The sequence below is a fragment of the Bacillus rossius genome, chromosome 12 (assembly GCF_032445375.1).
Source record: "Bacillus rossius redtenbacheri isolate Brsri chromosome 12, Brsri_v3, whole genome shotgun sequence".
Taxonomy (NCBI): domain Eukaryota; kingdom Metazoa; phylum Arthropoda; class Insecta; order Phasmatodea; family Bacillidae; genus Bacillus; species Bacillus rossius.
The window spans coordinates 13,204,014-13,219,422 of record NC_086339.1 but is presented as its reverse complement, the minus strand read 5'-3'; the positions used below and the strand labels follow the sequence as shown (position 1 = coordinate 13,219,422).

At 39.4% G+C, this 15,409-nt stretch overlaps 2 protein-coding genes across 4 annotated transcripts in view; one reads left to right on the top strand and one right to left on the bottom strand.

Moving 5' to 3' along the window:
• LOC134537554 (neurobeachin-like protein 1) overlaps positions 1–15,409 on the bottom strand; it is a 611,081-nt gene that overhangs the window by 476,644 nt on the left and 119,028 nt on the right. The window lies entirely within an intron of this gene.
• Positions 4,739–9,510, top strand: LOC134537165 (cuticle protein 21-like). Its single transcript, XM_063377424.1, has 3 exons — positions 4,739–4,777; positions 6,237–6,372; positions 8,756–9,510. Exons 1-3 carry the CDS (start codon positions 4,739–4,741, stop codon positions 9,328–9,330), a joined length of 750 nt encoding a protein of 249 aa, XP_063233494.1. The 3' UTR covers positions 9,331–9,510.

Below are 15,409 nucleotides of genomic sequence, written 5' to 3'. Positions count from 1 at the left end.
TATTCGTTACATACGCTAGCCACGTTAACTCCATTACCTACTCTCTTCAGTCACCCCGTGATTTTGATTTTACTCTAACGGCTATAAAAAAGTTTCACTCTAAAAACAGAAACAAAATAATTGTGTCCAACCAGAAAGAAAGCGTTATTTTATTTTATGATATCGTCTAAAAATTATCGCACCAGTGCCGAGTGTGTTGACGGAAAGTGTTAAGGCCATAAGATCATCAAAATCCCCTGCGTTAGCAATTCCTCCCAGAGTACGTATCCACCAAGCTGGCGCAAAGACTAGTAGTTGTTTGCATTTCCACAAACAAATTGCCAGTATCGGCTGTAGAACAGCACTGTGTTGCGACACATGAAGTCACACCGTAAACCAACAGAAGCAGTTTACAGTTTCACGTCGCACGACTGTGCACAGGGGATTGATGTGAAGGGGACCTCCAAGAATACAGTCGTCTCCGCACCGCCTGGGCACCGTTAATCCGTGCTCGTAAATTTGAATCGTGACGGAGGCGAGAATCAGGCATACATAAGGGATTTTCTCGGCACACCTAAAAGTATTTTTGACGTGACAACGTCTAATAAATCGATGAACGCCGGCTGCACGCACGAAAACGTGTCCCGGTACGCACATTGTGCCGTTACGCTGCGTCCCGTTACGCACATTGTTTCATTATGCTGTGTCCCGTTACGCTCATTGTACGCTTGCGCCGCATTTATCTCTCTTCCACTCGACTGTTTATAAAGTGAAGTGAAAAGTTAATGTGGTTTTCATTGCTTATTACAACAACAATTTCGGCAATAAAGGTTAATTATTCTTGCATTTTAAAAATCTGATTACTAGTATAATTTCAAGTATTTATTCTTTTATTATTAAAATAAAAATGATTCAATTTTATTCATAAAAGTATGCAATAATTTCATCAATGCTTTGTTATGACGTTGTCACGTTAAACTATCGTCCGTAAACCGACTTTACAGACAACCAATTTTTTTTATTACATGCTTTATATTAGCTTCACCTGTATGTTTGTCTGTCCGTCTGTAACTCTGTCTGTCCGTCTTTAACTCTTTCGACTAAGAGTGAGTGCCTCATCACTGTAAAATGTCCCACCCATTTCATTACGTTCGTTAGCCGAGCGGTCTAAGGCGCGCGACTTCTGTGACGTCAGCTTTCGGATTCAGCGATCGTGGGTTCTACTCCCGGCCACGCCGAATAAAAAAATTTTTTTTTCCGGTAAATTCTAAGATTATATCCATACATCTAACTGTAAATGATTCGGAGAGACTTTACCATTTCTTTGTGACGTTGCAACTCCAAATAGTTATCTCAGATGGTAATAGGTAGTGTCGGTAACTCATTTCCCTATGATAATTATACATAAATATAGTTTAAAAAACTAAAAAAAACATGCTTTTAAAGAATATCAAACTAAAAAGTTAAAAATAAATATAGTTTAAAAAACTAAAAAAACATGCTTTTAAAGATTATCAAACTAAAAAGTAAAATATAATTTTAAAATTTCATTTATGACAATAGTATATAAGCAATACTAGTATAAATGAGAAAAAAGCATGGGGCGCTTAATATACAAAAAATATGGCACAAAGCGCCTCAAGCTTTTTTCTCATTTATACTAGTATTGCTTATATACTATTGTCATAAATGAAATTTTAAAATTATTTTTTACTTTTTAGTTTTATAATCTTTAAAAGCATGTTTTTTTAGTTTTTTAAACTATATTTATTACATTTTGATGAGTATTAAGTTATGCTTTTTAGGGGCATACATTTTAAAAATTTCTGGTTACTGAATCCACGGCCCGCCTTGCCACACCGCGGCACCAGCTGTCCCGAGCCTCCAGACACGCCATCGTGCTCCGTGCCTGGCGCCGGCGTGCATTCCGACACGGCTTCGTGCCTGAGCGTGCCGCCGCAGTAGCCCTGCGCCAGCTTCTCACCCTCCCCCACCCCCGCCATTTTTTTAACTCTTCCTAGGACTCTCGTAGCGAGAATCACCCCCCCCCCCCCCCCCCCCTTTTTGTTTTAAGTTCACGAAGAGCCCCTGGTCAAGGGGTCAAGGGCTCTCTCCCACATCTCTGCAGCGCCACGACACCTGCTGGACTCTTTGTCAACTAATTTACGCCCCTGTTTCGAGTCCCCTTCCCACAAAGCAGGGTCTCCCGATGCTATCTTGCTAATTTAATTTTTGAACTACACCTTCTCCAGACCTATACCTACTTCTGAGCTCTGGGCGCCATATCAGCACTTTCGAAAACTTAAGTTTTTTGAGCACCCTCTAGTGCCTAAAACGCCATGCAGCGCCACTTAATAACCCCCCCCCTTTTTTTTTATCCCCTTTCAGGCCTACCCATGGTACCTTCACTTTAAGCTCTTTTTTCTGCCCCTAAGATAAGAGCCACTTTAGCTATGCGTGGCGACTATCCCTCGACAGCTGTCTTTTTTGGTGCTTGAGTCCGACCGGACCTAACTCTCCATATGTTTTTTTTTTGGTCGGAAGTTTGGTCGGGAATTGTCTGTACGGCATGTAGTCGCGTTATAGGGCAATGTGATCCCCCTTCTCTCCTTATTTTTAAACATGTAGTAGCCAAATGTTAGCTTATTCTATTATTCAAGATTGTATGATTTTTTTCGGGAGTTGTTCACCGTCACCCAGTTATGCTTTATACTCAGTGCTACCCACCGCAAATGGTGAGATTTCCTGCGCAAAGGGGCTGCAACACTAGGGGTTGAAATGAAGAAAAAAAAACCTCCTTACTTTATATACTATCAAATTCGTTAGAACTTATTGTAAACTTTCTAAAGATCATTTTAAGTCTTAGTCCAGTAAAACAAATTAAAAGGCCACCTATTTTTATTTCAAGGGATAAAATATAGTGTTTGAAGGTAAAACAATTAATAACTACCTTAGTAGGCATAGTATGCAATTCGTTTTAAGTTATTCAATGGTGAATGCATCAAATTAAAAACATTTTAAACGTTTTGCTGCATGAAATATTTGAAAATGCTTAATCGATAAGTAGAGACCTGCAAACTCCGCGGTTTCGATGGTCTTCAGTATAGACTGCACATACCCCTATACACTCGGGCATTTAACGCAAGTTCATTGGCTGCCGACTTGTAAGTCGTCTCAGCTGGTTTGTCTGTGATTCGATCCTTCTTTGGTTGAGGGTTTATAACTGATTGAGATTCGTCCAGATGAACAGCAAGCCAATAGCAAAATTATCTAAGAGGTATTTGTGTTTGAATTCTAGCCTATCACCGAATGAATCCGCAAATTTTGCAGGTCTCTATCGATAAGTTTGGAAGATTGAAAAAACATATAAGAAGTTATGTTCAATGATTTCTCAAAACGTTCCAGAAGTTTCAAGAATGTTCCACAAATTTCTAGAACTTTTCAGAATAAATAGTTACTTCTATCTACTTCAGCCTGTATGCAATTCGGAATGGGATTTTTTTATTTACTAAGGTTTTTTAATCAACGTTCAATTCTCCTACTATGCAAGCATTTGCTGATATATTCATCTACGCTAAATCACAATTAGACATCATATAATATGGTAATGAACAAACTGAAGATGTAGTGAGCTACAGACCACATGGTTACCGTCTAAGTGTTCATGAATTATGAAATCATAGCGAAGTTTTAGCTTCAACTGTCCATGATACCGATTTTGGCAAATAAGTGCAGCGCCTAAGCTTACAAGTTCACTTAGAAAAAAAACTGTATGGTCACAATGGAGTCATATTTACGTGTAAAGAGGACAGAACTAGCAATGATCCTGGTAAAACAGCAAGCGAGATTTCACGTTTACGATAACAATGACAGTATCAAAAGAGGTTACAAACCCAGAAGGTGCTGTCACATTCAGTTCAATACTACGCTTCAGGTAGTTTTCATTTTTACAACAATTTCTTAGTATGTCCGAAGACATACAATTACTTTAAATCACATAATTTAATAAACATATCCTCAATGTGAACACCTCCACACTGCGATACACGAAATCGCTCAAATAAAAGCTAAAGCCCACCGAATATATGGGCATTGCTGTCCACATCAACCAGGGCGAAGGCTGATGCAATCTAATACTGAAACACGTCATCCTCAAGCCTGTTGGGAGTTGTGAAACTCGTTCGACACGTGAGAAATGGACGCGATTCACCCGAAAGCAATAACTAACGACAGCGCCCGTGGTAATTGTAGCGTCGCATACTTGCCCTATACAAAATGGGAATTTGAAATATGAACCTTGTCGTCTTGGATCGTTTAAAGATCACAGGGCTACTTTCATCAGTAATCATCGATAGCAGCCTATGTTTCACTATACAAACAGTGTATTTTGTGTTCTGTAGTAAAGTCGTTGGATGAATGCTACTTGCAATATCTTCACAATTTAAAATCTTTGCCTGAACAAATACATCGTGACCACTTACGAGAAGTTCATTTTCTGGATTTCTTCATCTGATCTGGGTAACACTCATGGAAAGTTATTCTATAATATAATTTTCGAAATATTTATTCACAAAATTCTTCCAATAAGTAATATATATATATACATGGCGAATGAAGTGGAACCTTAAGAGTCATTCTGAAGGCCTAAGCTCGAACCAGGACCTAAGGGGCCAAGAATAATTATTATAAACACTACTAACATTAGTCACTTCCAGAGAGTATGGGAACAAATGGTGTTGTAAAGGCCAAACCATTCGCTATGGCCGTCGGGGTTCGAATGCTTGCTGATCCAGACTCTGTGGGTTATTTTTTTTTTAGAGAAGGGAAATGTAGTTCCGCCAAATTCCTTACACGAGATAAAAATTCACCCCCCCCCCCCCCCCCCCATTTACCAAACTCAAACTCGCAAAATAAAATCCGTTACTCACCACAAATCGAAAGGTTTACATCTAATGAGTTAAACATTTAGTTTATTATGGTGGTGCCATGTGCAGGAGCTCCAAAGGCGCGGGGGCGCTAAGGGCGACACTAGCTCGCGCATCACACGCCTCTTCGCCCCTACGCGCCAGGCACAGAACTGGCGTGCGAACTTCGCGTCGGTAATGCAACCTCTATGAGACTTTAAGCGGTTACCCCATAATTTTAGTGTGTAATATTGAAGAATAAGGGATTGTAAGGCGCCTAAGGCACCCGTTGAAAAATGACAAATACAACAAACACTTAAATTTAATATACACGAAGTTTTTTATTTTAAAAAATTATTTTAATATCGTGCAAATGAAAATTATTTCTGATATAAATATGAAATTATAAAAAATTATTTGACAAAAAATTACATATATATATATATGCTATTCACCGATAATTTAAGCAGCGAGAAATTAAGTGACCACAAAATAAGAAAATAGTATAGAAATTCAAAAGGACGTAACCACAAAAAAACTAATTTGCCAAAAAATTTCGGGCATTCGCTATCGTGTTTAAGCATAAACAGGTTCTCGAAGAGGAGCAGATTATTCAGTGAACATGATGGATCAAATTGTATGTGACCGCATCATGCAATTTCAAATAAGTCGATACTGTTTGTAATAAAGCTTCCGTGCTATATATATATATATATATATATATATATATATATATATAGTCGACACGGCCTAGGATTTATTTTTGACTACTTTTTTAAGTCAACATTTGTGAACTGGTGTGATTATAATCATTATCATTGGTAGTTGTGGTCGTCCGCGTGAAGTAACAAGTTGTCTCCTCGCGGCGCTTACAGGCTAGAGTCTGTTAGTAAATGTGTGGTTGTAACAAGGTACAGAAGGTCTGGGAGATCTGATCCAAGCTGGCGGGGCCTAACACCCCTGACCGCTATCAACTCCGTTCGAACTGTTTGCAAATCGTATGATTTTAATCTAAACCTTTTTTTGTCCCGAACAATTTTTCTGATAAGACAAAGCCATTGCAGCAAAAGGGTTTAAAAAAAAAAAAAAATTCATAAAACCGTTTTTTGACACTATAAAAAACATTAATTTTTTTATTTTAAAACCTAAAAATATCACCTACAACTTTAGTCCGAAATAATTTTTTTTTATATGACCAACCATTACTGCAAAAGGGGTGGAATATAACAGGGGTTGAACGACGAAAAAAAAAATTTGCCAACTCCCTTGAAAAACTTGAATAACGATCACCTCCTTCCAGCAGGAGGAAGAAAGGTCCGCGGAAAGCCAAACGTCGTGTGAAGCTCCGGGCAGAAAGGGCGACTCGACTCGACTCGACTCGGCGCAGCGGGACAGCCGCCGGCGGAGTGTCTGGGGGACAAGGCGGGGCCCGGCCCGCGATCGCCCAAGGGGTCACCCGATGAGGGCGTGGCGACCCGCTTCTCGCCCGGCGACCCCCTCAGGGGGGGAGCGACAACGACCCCCCCCCCCCCCCCCCCCGTTATCGGCCATCGCCGGGACGCGGGTATATAACCCGCGGCCCGCGCCGCCGTCAGCATCACTCACCGCAGAAGATCAACACAGCACAACCATGGCGTTCAAGGTAACTATCGCCCGCCGGTCCAGCCTGGGTGTAGTAGCTCTTACGTGCCTCTGAGGCTTTCAGCAGCTCGTATGACCGTTACGGCTCCCGGAGTAGACGCTCAGCTTAAAGGGCTGACTGACTGCTTCTTCGCTTCTTGGCTGAGGGTCACGTCTGCGTCTGTGCCGTCGATGTTTCCAGGCGTGCCCGGTTGCAACCATCTTCAATGGCGACGTTACAAAACCTATTGAAGATGTCTGCCGCAAGGCACGTCGGGCACACCGTCAATCATACACGCGTGGTCCCGATCCAGAAGCCGAGAAATAGTTGGTGACTCTGACCACGAAAACCTATGGTCTACAGCTACGGACAGTACATAAATTTCCTTAAAATACATTGTTTATACTGAACCGCCAAGCCAAAAATGCCAATAGAATAATTCAAAATTGAAATTATTTAAAAAAAAATAAAAAAAAATTATCCAGAACTTTCCACTAGCTCTATTTTCTAGTTTTGGTAACTTGCCATCCTTCTAAAAGACTTCTTAAAGGCAAACATACAGTAAATAAAACTAAGGCAGTGAGGCACTAGAATTCAAGACATATTTTAATTCTTTAAAAGTTCAACGAAACGACCTTTTTTTTGGGGGGGGGGGGGGAAATCTAGGACGTCACAACGGACCAAACCTTTCGTATCTTCTATGAAAAAGAACTATTAGGTACTAGATAAGTCGATGGCTTAGTAATCTAAGAGGCTTTCCGCGGCATCAACTTCCGCAAGGGGGGAAAAAATAGTCAACTTCATATATGACCCATTACCACAACCACAAAAAACATTTCCAGGGTGTTCATAGTAAATATTATGGCACCATTAACAAAGTATATTAAAATCCTAACAGGCATCATAAGTCGCGAAATAATTCTTTATACTATTGCATAAAAAAATATAGTAAAACTATATCACCGACTCGTTTCGGTCGACATTGCAGTCGCCATCATCAGGGTAGAGTTACCCTGGTAACAAACAGGTAATTATACCCTGATGATGGCGTCTGCAATGTCGACCGAAACACCGGTGATATATTCGCCTTGGACGCGGCTACAACCAAGAAGCCAAGTAACTTCAGACAATGGCCGCGAAAGCCTGCGATCTTAATTATAGTAAAACTATTTTAGGTTTATCTTCCGCTTTTCATAGTTAATGGCTTCATTATTATAAAAAAATAATTATTTAATTATTACACAATAATAATTCAATAAGAAATGTATCAGTTATTATCTTAAGTAAAAATAAAGAGAGGAAGGCAAATTCTAACTATGTTTTAGCTTCGACAGTCAGATTCGAGATTGTACAGTATTTTGACCACAACTGTGGGCTTCTATGCCTTTAATACATTGCGTGGTCTGATCAAGTGATATCCTAAAGTTACTCATCTTTTTTCGATCGGGATTGTATGGTAGTTTAGCCAAATTTAAATGAAGTTCCATTGTTCCATATCTATCACAAACGAAAGCCACCAACTCACGCTGCGAAATATCTCATGCGATAAAATTATGCCAAAAATTTACTATTATTATTTTTACTCAACGAATAAGCAAAAAAAATACATAATCAAAGGTTAAAGTGTTAATGGCCATGCACAAAAGTGCCAATGCTAGACCAATCCTTCAGTAATAAATCATTTGAAAACCCCGCTTTGTTTAGTCGGTCAATGAAGGCTTAATAAATCTTTCTAAAATGCAGAAAACCCTATTTTTTAAACTGGGACTGTACCACGATATAAAAGGGAATATAACTCACCACAGATGCCTTATTTCACCACAAATTTACAAACCATAAACGAATTTAGATTTGCTTTCATAATGAGAGTATCGGAGAACAATATTATATGATTCCGAAACTGTTTATTTATGAACAAATATTATGGTTTATATAGCGAGTAAATATTTTCAGGGTTAACATGTATAGCGATTTTTTTCGTTTTCTTCACAGAAGTTTTCTTAAAATATTCCTTCAATCAAAACTCTACCAAATAAATATATTTGACGTAATCTGTTGCAAACTTACAAACCTACGTTGCATTGATTAACAAGGTTTTTTTTTTTATATTTCTGTTACAATCCTCGCTGGAGATGTAAAACCTTGAAAACTTTAGTATCGGACTCAAGGTATAAATGGGAGCAGAATGATATGAAGAGTTGAAACAGAGCATTAGTCAACACGCAAATTGTAGTCGTTGTTTCTCAACGAGGACAATTTTCTTTCCAGCTGCTGGTCCTGTCCGCCCTCGTGGCCGCCGCCAGCGCCGGCATCGTGGGAGCCCCCGCCGTGGTGGCCCCCGGCGCGCCTGTGGGCTACGCCGCCCGCCCCCTGGGCTACGCCGCCCCCCTGGGCTACGCCGCCCCCGCCCTGGCCGCCCGCCCCCTGGCCTACGCCGCCCCCGCCGTGGCTAAGGTCGCCGCCCCCCTGGCCGTCGACACCGACTTCGACCCCAACCCGTCCTACAACTACGCCTACGACATCCAGGACGCTCTGACCGGCGACTCCAAGAACCAGCAGGAGAGCCGTCAAGGAGACGTCGTCCAGGGCAGCTACAGCCTCACCGAGCCTGACGGCACCCGCCGCACCGTCGAGTACACCGCCGACCCCGTCAACGGCTTCAACGCCGTCGTGCACAAGGAGCCCCTGGGTGTCGCCAAGGTCGCCGCCCCCCTGGGCTACGCCGCCCCCGCCGTCGCCAAGGTCGCCGCCCCCCTGGGCTACGGCGCGCCCCTGGGCTACGCCGCTGCCCCCGCTCTGGGCTACGGCAAGGCTCTCCTGGGTTAAACAGTCCAACCACCCCTCACGAATCGAGTCACCACCTGAAAATCGACGATTACGACTACTCTCGTAACTTCGCTTTGCTGTACAAACTATGCTTTTAATTTAATTTTTCTGCGTCGTGTGTGCATCTATTTGCATGTTGTATGTTTTATTATTTGTGTCAAATAAATTTTTATATGTTGAAAGAAATTTTTTTTTCATTTGCTAACCAACTTTCCCATCTGTAAAATTTAGTCACACCTAATTGAGAAACTCATATTGGATTTTAACCTCCAAATACACATTAACACATGAATCTAAAGGTATAAACTTGAATTATACAATGACACGTGGTACAGTGACTCAAAATTGTTAGTTTATATATTCCAATACAGAAATACCGCTAATGCATGGTATGGTATTATTTTTAAGAATAATTCTACGAAATAATAATAAAAAAAAATCCGTAAGCCTCTCATACAAAATTTAAAAAAAAAAACTAGTTTGCATTTATCAATCAAGTAATTGTACAATAATATTATTTTAATCATTCCAATAATTTGTATTATACAGCTCGAACCTCAGTGCTGAAAAAGGACAATTTTAAATTATAGTCTGTAAATAAGTCTTTGGATGTAACTCAACAATTATGCTGAATACTTAACAAACGTTTTCAAATTGGAGGCTTGGCTTTTACGGGTTATTTCCACAGAAACATAAAGTCACACCACTGTACCAAGATGTTTTACCAAACTTCTGAGGATATGACTGAAGTCTAGTTAGCACAATAATCAAGATATTCACAAATCGCTAAAGCAAAAATTGAGTTTGCCTCGTAATTCAATTCTTCTTTGGGACTTCACAGGCAGTTTTAACGAATCCATATTGAAGTATTATAAACATATCAATTACCTTTGCTAATGATAAAAAATTTAAGGATTAGATTAAAACGAATTAATTTATGTTCTAATTTTACATAAAATTTTATTTTTTTAAGTTTGGTTTATTACACAATCAATATAAATAATATGGAATAATTTATTGTAAATAATGTTGTTTAAATATCACCCTACGAAAAGTATTTACTAAATAAATTAACATAAAGAACGTTAATAGTACAATTTTTAAGTTACAGTTAAGTGAAACCAAAAAGAAATAGGCTTATTTCTTAAGATTCATTTACAGGGTTACTTAGAATAAAATAAACACGAATAGTAGGTAATGAATGCAGAAATATATCATTAAATTTGTTTACTATTACAATTAACTAAAAATACGAAACAAAATATCTACCACGAATTTTACAGAAATTATTTAAAACGTAGGTAAATTACATCCACATACAGAACATACATGCATACACATGCAGCTGACCGTTGAACATGTGTGACTAATGAGTAGGTATGTAATCAAATAAACTCGTAATTGTAGCGGAACAATCAGATCTTATACTCTTGTAGAGTTTCCCGTGGGCACTGTAAATGTCGAGCGTGTGTTTCTGACTGAGCACCATTGGTCACGCGGTATGAAGTCTGGCTCGCATCGGTGAGGTCGTTGATTTCTCATTATATATATACCTATATATATACAAGACACACACATATATATATATATTCAAAAATCGCAAATAGATTTGTTATCAATTTCAGATTTTTTGACTTGATGTAGGCTTTTGGACATACGCCATTGCTATGCTCATGTATGTCTGTAGAAGAAAACTACAAAAAAAAAAACAAATTAAGCAAAAAATTGCTGTTGTCAGGATATAAACACCACACAATACTCCACAACAGTAATATGGTCAACAAGCAAAGAAAAATGGACTAAGAAAACGAAAAAACCCCCACAAATGATTTCAGCACAAAAATACCGAACCCAAAAAATTCAGCACAACAGTTGAAACGAGACAAAAACACAGCAAAACGAAAAGACGAAACAAACACAATAGTTTTCCAAAAACAGAAGAGAAAGAAAAAAAAAACCACTAATGATGACAGCACAGAAATATTGAACCCAAAAAAATTCAGCACAATCATCAAGTCATGCACTCCCATTGCACAAATCTTTCAAAGATAATTTCAGATTTTTTCTTGATTAATTTTTTCTAGTTCGTTTATTTTAATTTTTTATTGTTTTATTAAAGTAAATTATTATCATGAATATTATTATTATAATGAAATATGTATATATAATTATTCATGTACCTACTTTTGGGCAAAATGCACTTTTAACCATTATCTTGACCCCGGTTCGACGTTCTTTCTAGTGGCGCACAGAGAGATCAGAACCGAAAACGCCATCTTTATTTCAAACAGTTTTTGCGCCTTAAAATCTTTTATAAAATTTTAATTTTCAACTTTTGGCTTTTTCCAAGCATAATATATAATTTAGTAGGATGGCTGAAGATAATACCTACTGACCGCATGCTACAAATAGTTTACCCTGACACGTCAGTGGCGTTTAGAAGTGAATTAATTTTTAGAAATGACTACAACTGTAATGATACAGTCAATAAACAATTTTTTACAGTCTCTGTAAATATCTTGTAGTCTTTGTAGTCTCTGCTTTAATGAAAATAAAATTTTCAATGTTAAACTTAAAAAAAAAAAAAAAAGTAGATAATCGAACAGTAGCCTACTCCCATAAAATACTTTTATTCGAATAATTGTAACATTACAGATGTAATTCACTCTTGAACATTGCCATCATTTAATTGCATAAAAACTGTCGAAACCAAGTTGTGTTGACACACAGGCGACATCGAACACGACTGACCACCAATCAGCACCGGGTCGGCACCCAATTTGTTACCAGTCCCCACTTTTAACTTGGCGGCACCTTCGTGTTGTAGGTTTTTTTACAGATTGTTTTTTGTTGGAGTTTTTTTTATGTCGATAACTTAATCAGGAGGCAATTTACGAACTATACTAATCCTTATCTCACAATTAATCTTTTAAGAAATCATTTCAATGGAAAAGAATGAATTAAAACATTATTGTGTACACATGCCATGAGTGGTTTACACTGTATAACGTAGAGAAAGCTCAAGAATGGATTTTCCAAATGAATGCACAATCACAAAGAAAACAAGAAAAAATTAGCTGATGTCAAATGTTAAACGGCATTAGTCAGAACAATTTCACAGCACAGACGAACACAGCGGGCTGTTTGTGCCTGATGACGAGAGCAGATGTCAGTTCCCGAAACGTCGCATCTGTTTTGACACAGGAAGCCTGCTGTCGTCATTGTGTCGTCCAGAACGTGTGTTTAGTTTCATCGATGGGTTCGCTTGTGCGTCGATGTGTTGTTCTGTTTAGTATCGTCGCATGTTTGTAGGTGTACTGTCCAAAGTTGTTTCTGGTCTGTATTTACTGTTTTTGTTGCTACTGTCTCGTCGTCGTCGGCCTTACACTGAATTCTCTGATCTGTCTATGAATTTAACATTTGACATCAGCTAATTTTGAATTGCTTTTTGTGTGTGTATATATGTATTCAAATATTTCACAAATGTCCAATATGTGCACATTTAGTTATACGGCACACATCTAACATAAAGACCAATTCTCCCCACACTTTGGTTAATACATCCAGAGTAATGGAAGTAACAGCATCTTCAATTCTGTGTCTCAACTCTGGAAAATCATTAGGTAGCGGCGGAACGTAGACACGATATTTTATAAAGCCCCAAAAGGAAAAAAAATCGCATGACGTTATGTCAGGTGAACGTTGAGGTCAGCGAAAATTCCTCTATCGTCTGGACCATTACGACTAATCCAACGGTCAGGGACTTCAACTTTCAACCACTCACGTACAAAGAGATTCCAATGGGGAGGGACTCCAACCTGTTGCCAAATCAAGTTTACATGTTCACCATCTACTAATTGGGAAAAAGATGCATTCCTTCGCGCTGCAAGCGAGCAAACACGCATGCGCTAATCGAAAACTGTTTGAATTACACTTGAATTGTAACCTTGAACCAACACTACAACGCTAACAGTTGACGCTATTAAAATGTTATAACTGGGACATTATTTTATTGGTGTTTGAAGAAAAAAAACGAACGTTGGGCTAACAAAATGATTTTAGTTAACTCAAGTGCATTTTGTTAGGTGAACAAAATGTTTGTTTCGCCGTGTAAGGACATAAAAAAAATTGTTTGTCTGTAAAGTCGGTTTACGGACGATAGTTTAACGTGACGTCATAACAAAACATTGATGAAATCATTGCATACTTTTATGAATAAAATTGAATCATTTTTATTGAATTATCACTATTTTGTATGGATACAAAGAAAGAGTGAAATGTAATCTACAATTTAATTGATAAATATACTTTTATTTGTACTCATTAATTCAAATATGTTTATTACTTTAACGAAGAGATTATTTTAACTATAACTTTTATACATGTTTGCTATTTAACTTCTTCCAATCTGTGTTATTCTGTTAAGGATAGGACGATGATAGGTAAAGTAGGAAACGAATGGGAGTGTTTCAAGTTTAATGTGCCTCGAAAAAGTCAAATCGATGGTTGTTCCAATCGAGTGGGAGAGAGATAGTAGCGGCGCAAGCGTACAATGAGCGTAACGGGACACAACGTAACGGGACAATGTGCGCAACGGGACACTTTTTTCGTGCGTGCAGCCGGCGTTCATTGATTTATTAGACGTTGTCACGTCAATATGCGAGTGTCGAACAAGTGCTAAAGATGTCACAGTGAAATACAGCAGCGTACAGGCATGTGACTTCGCGCCCCGGCCATGCCGCGTCTGGTGCACGACCTACCCCAGGAGGGTTGCGCAACTCCCGCGGGTTAAAGGGGGTGGGCCCGCCCGCCCGGCGGGGTGACTGGCCCGGGCGGGGGAAACCAGGTCGGCCGGCGAGCTCGTTACCTCGGCCCCGCTTGCGACACGGCGCGCGCGCCCCGAACCCTGGGTTCGCCTCGCCTCACCTTGAGGGCGCGCGCGCTCTCTTGCGCAAGACGCCCGCCTTGCACCTACCTCTCCCCCCTCCTCCCCCCCGCCACGCGCCTGGTCCCCCGCCAAGTCACCAGCTAGTTCCTCCTAGTGATCCCAAAAACCACAACTCGTTTCTTAATTTACGACTTTAAAACCTGCCACTCGGATATTAATTATTCTCTTCTCTCAGGGGCGTAGCCAGGGGGGGGGGGTTTAGGGGTTAACCCCCCCCCCCCCTTAGCACCAAATCTTTAATTAATTTCTTATTCATCACTCAAACAAATTTCATATTAAAATTAATAAAATTTTTACCATTACAATATTTAAATTTAGGTACCAAAAACTGCTAAAATAGCACTATTTTACACCTTAAAATCCAAATTTTCCCGGGGGAGGACCCCCGGACCCCCGCTTTAATACGGGGGGACCATGCTTCTTAACACCCCCCATACACAAATCCTGGCTACGCCACTGCTTCTTTTACATATAAAAAATATATGTGTGCGTTTGTACATATATATATATATATACACACACACACACGCATGTATCTATCTATACTCAAACATTAAGCAACAACGTGGTCTTGCCAATCAGGAGTCTACTGAAACGAATCTCAGTTTATCTTGTCGTCTGGAATCAGCAACTATCTTCTGCCTATACAGAGGCCAGAAACACCAGGCACGCCATTGAATCCTCGGACGAGGCTTCAACTCAAAAGCCAACAAGTAGTTAATTAAAAAAAAAATCTGTCCACGTAAGTCTAAGATCAAGATTAAAATACAAGATGTCCATAAAATAATGTCCCAGTTTCAATGGTATGTACACATGTCCAATGTGTGCACGTTTAGTTGTACGGCACACAATCAAACGCCGTTCATGATGGTGAGACTTTCACAAGGAAATAAGAAAGCCTGCAAGATCCCGCAATTGTTATAACGAATAACCTGCAAAAACGACTACTGGTGTAGACAGCAATACGCATACATCCACACCGTCCATGACTTTGTAGGCAGGTTTCTGATTATGACTTGAAACGAAAGATATAGCTGTGAAAATTCCTGTGAATTGAACTCGAAAGCTCTCTCACGTTTTGTGGTTCATCACAAGCGTTGTTACTAGATATTCACCACGTGGTAGATAATA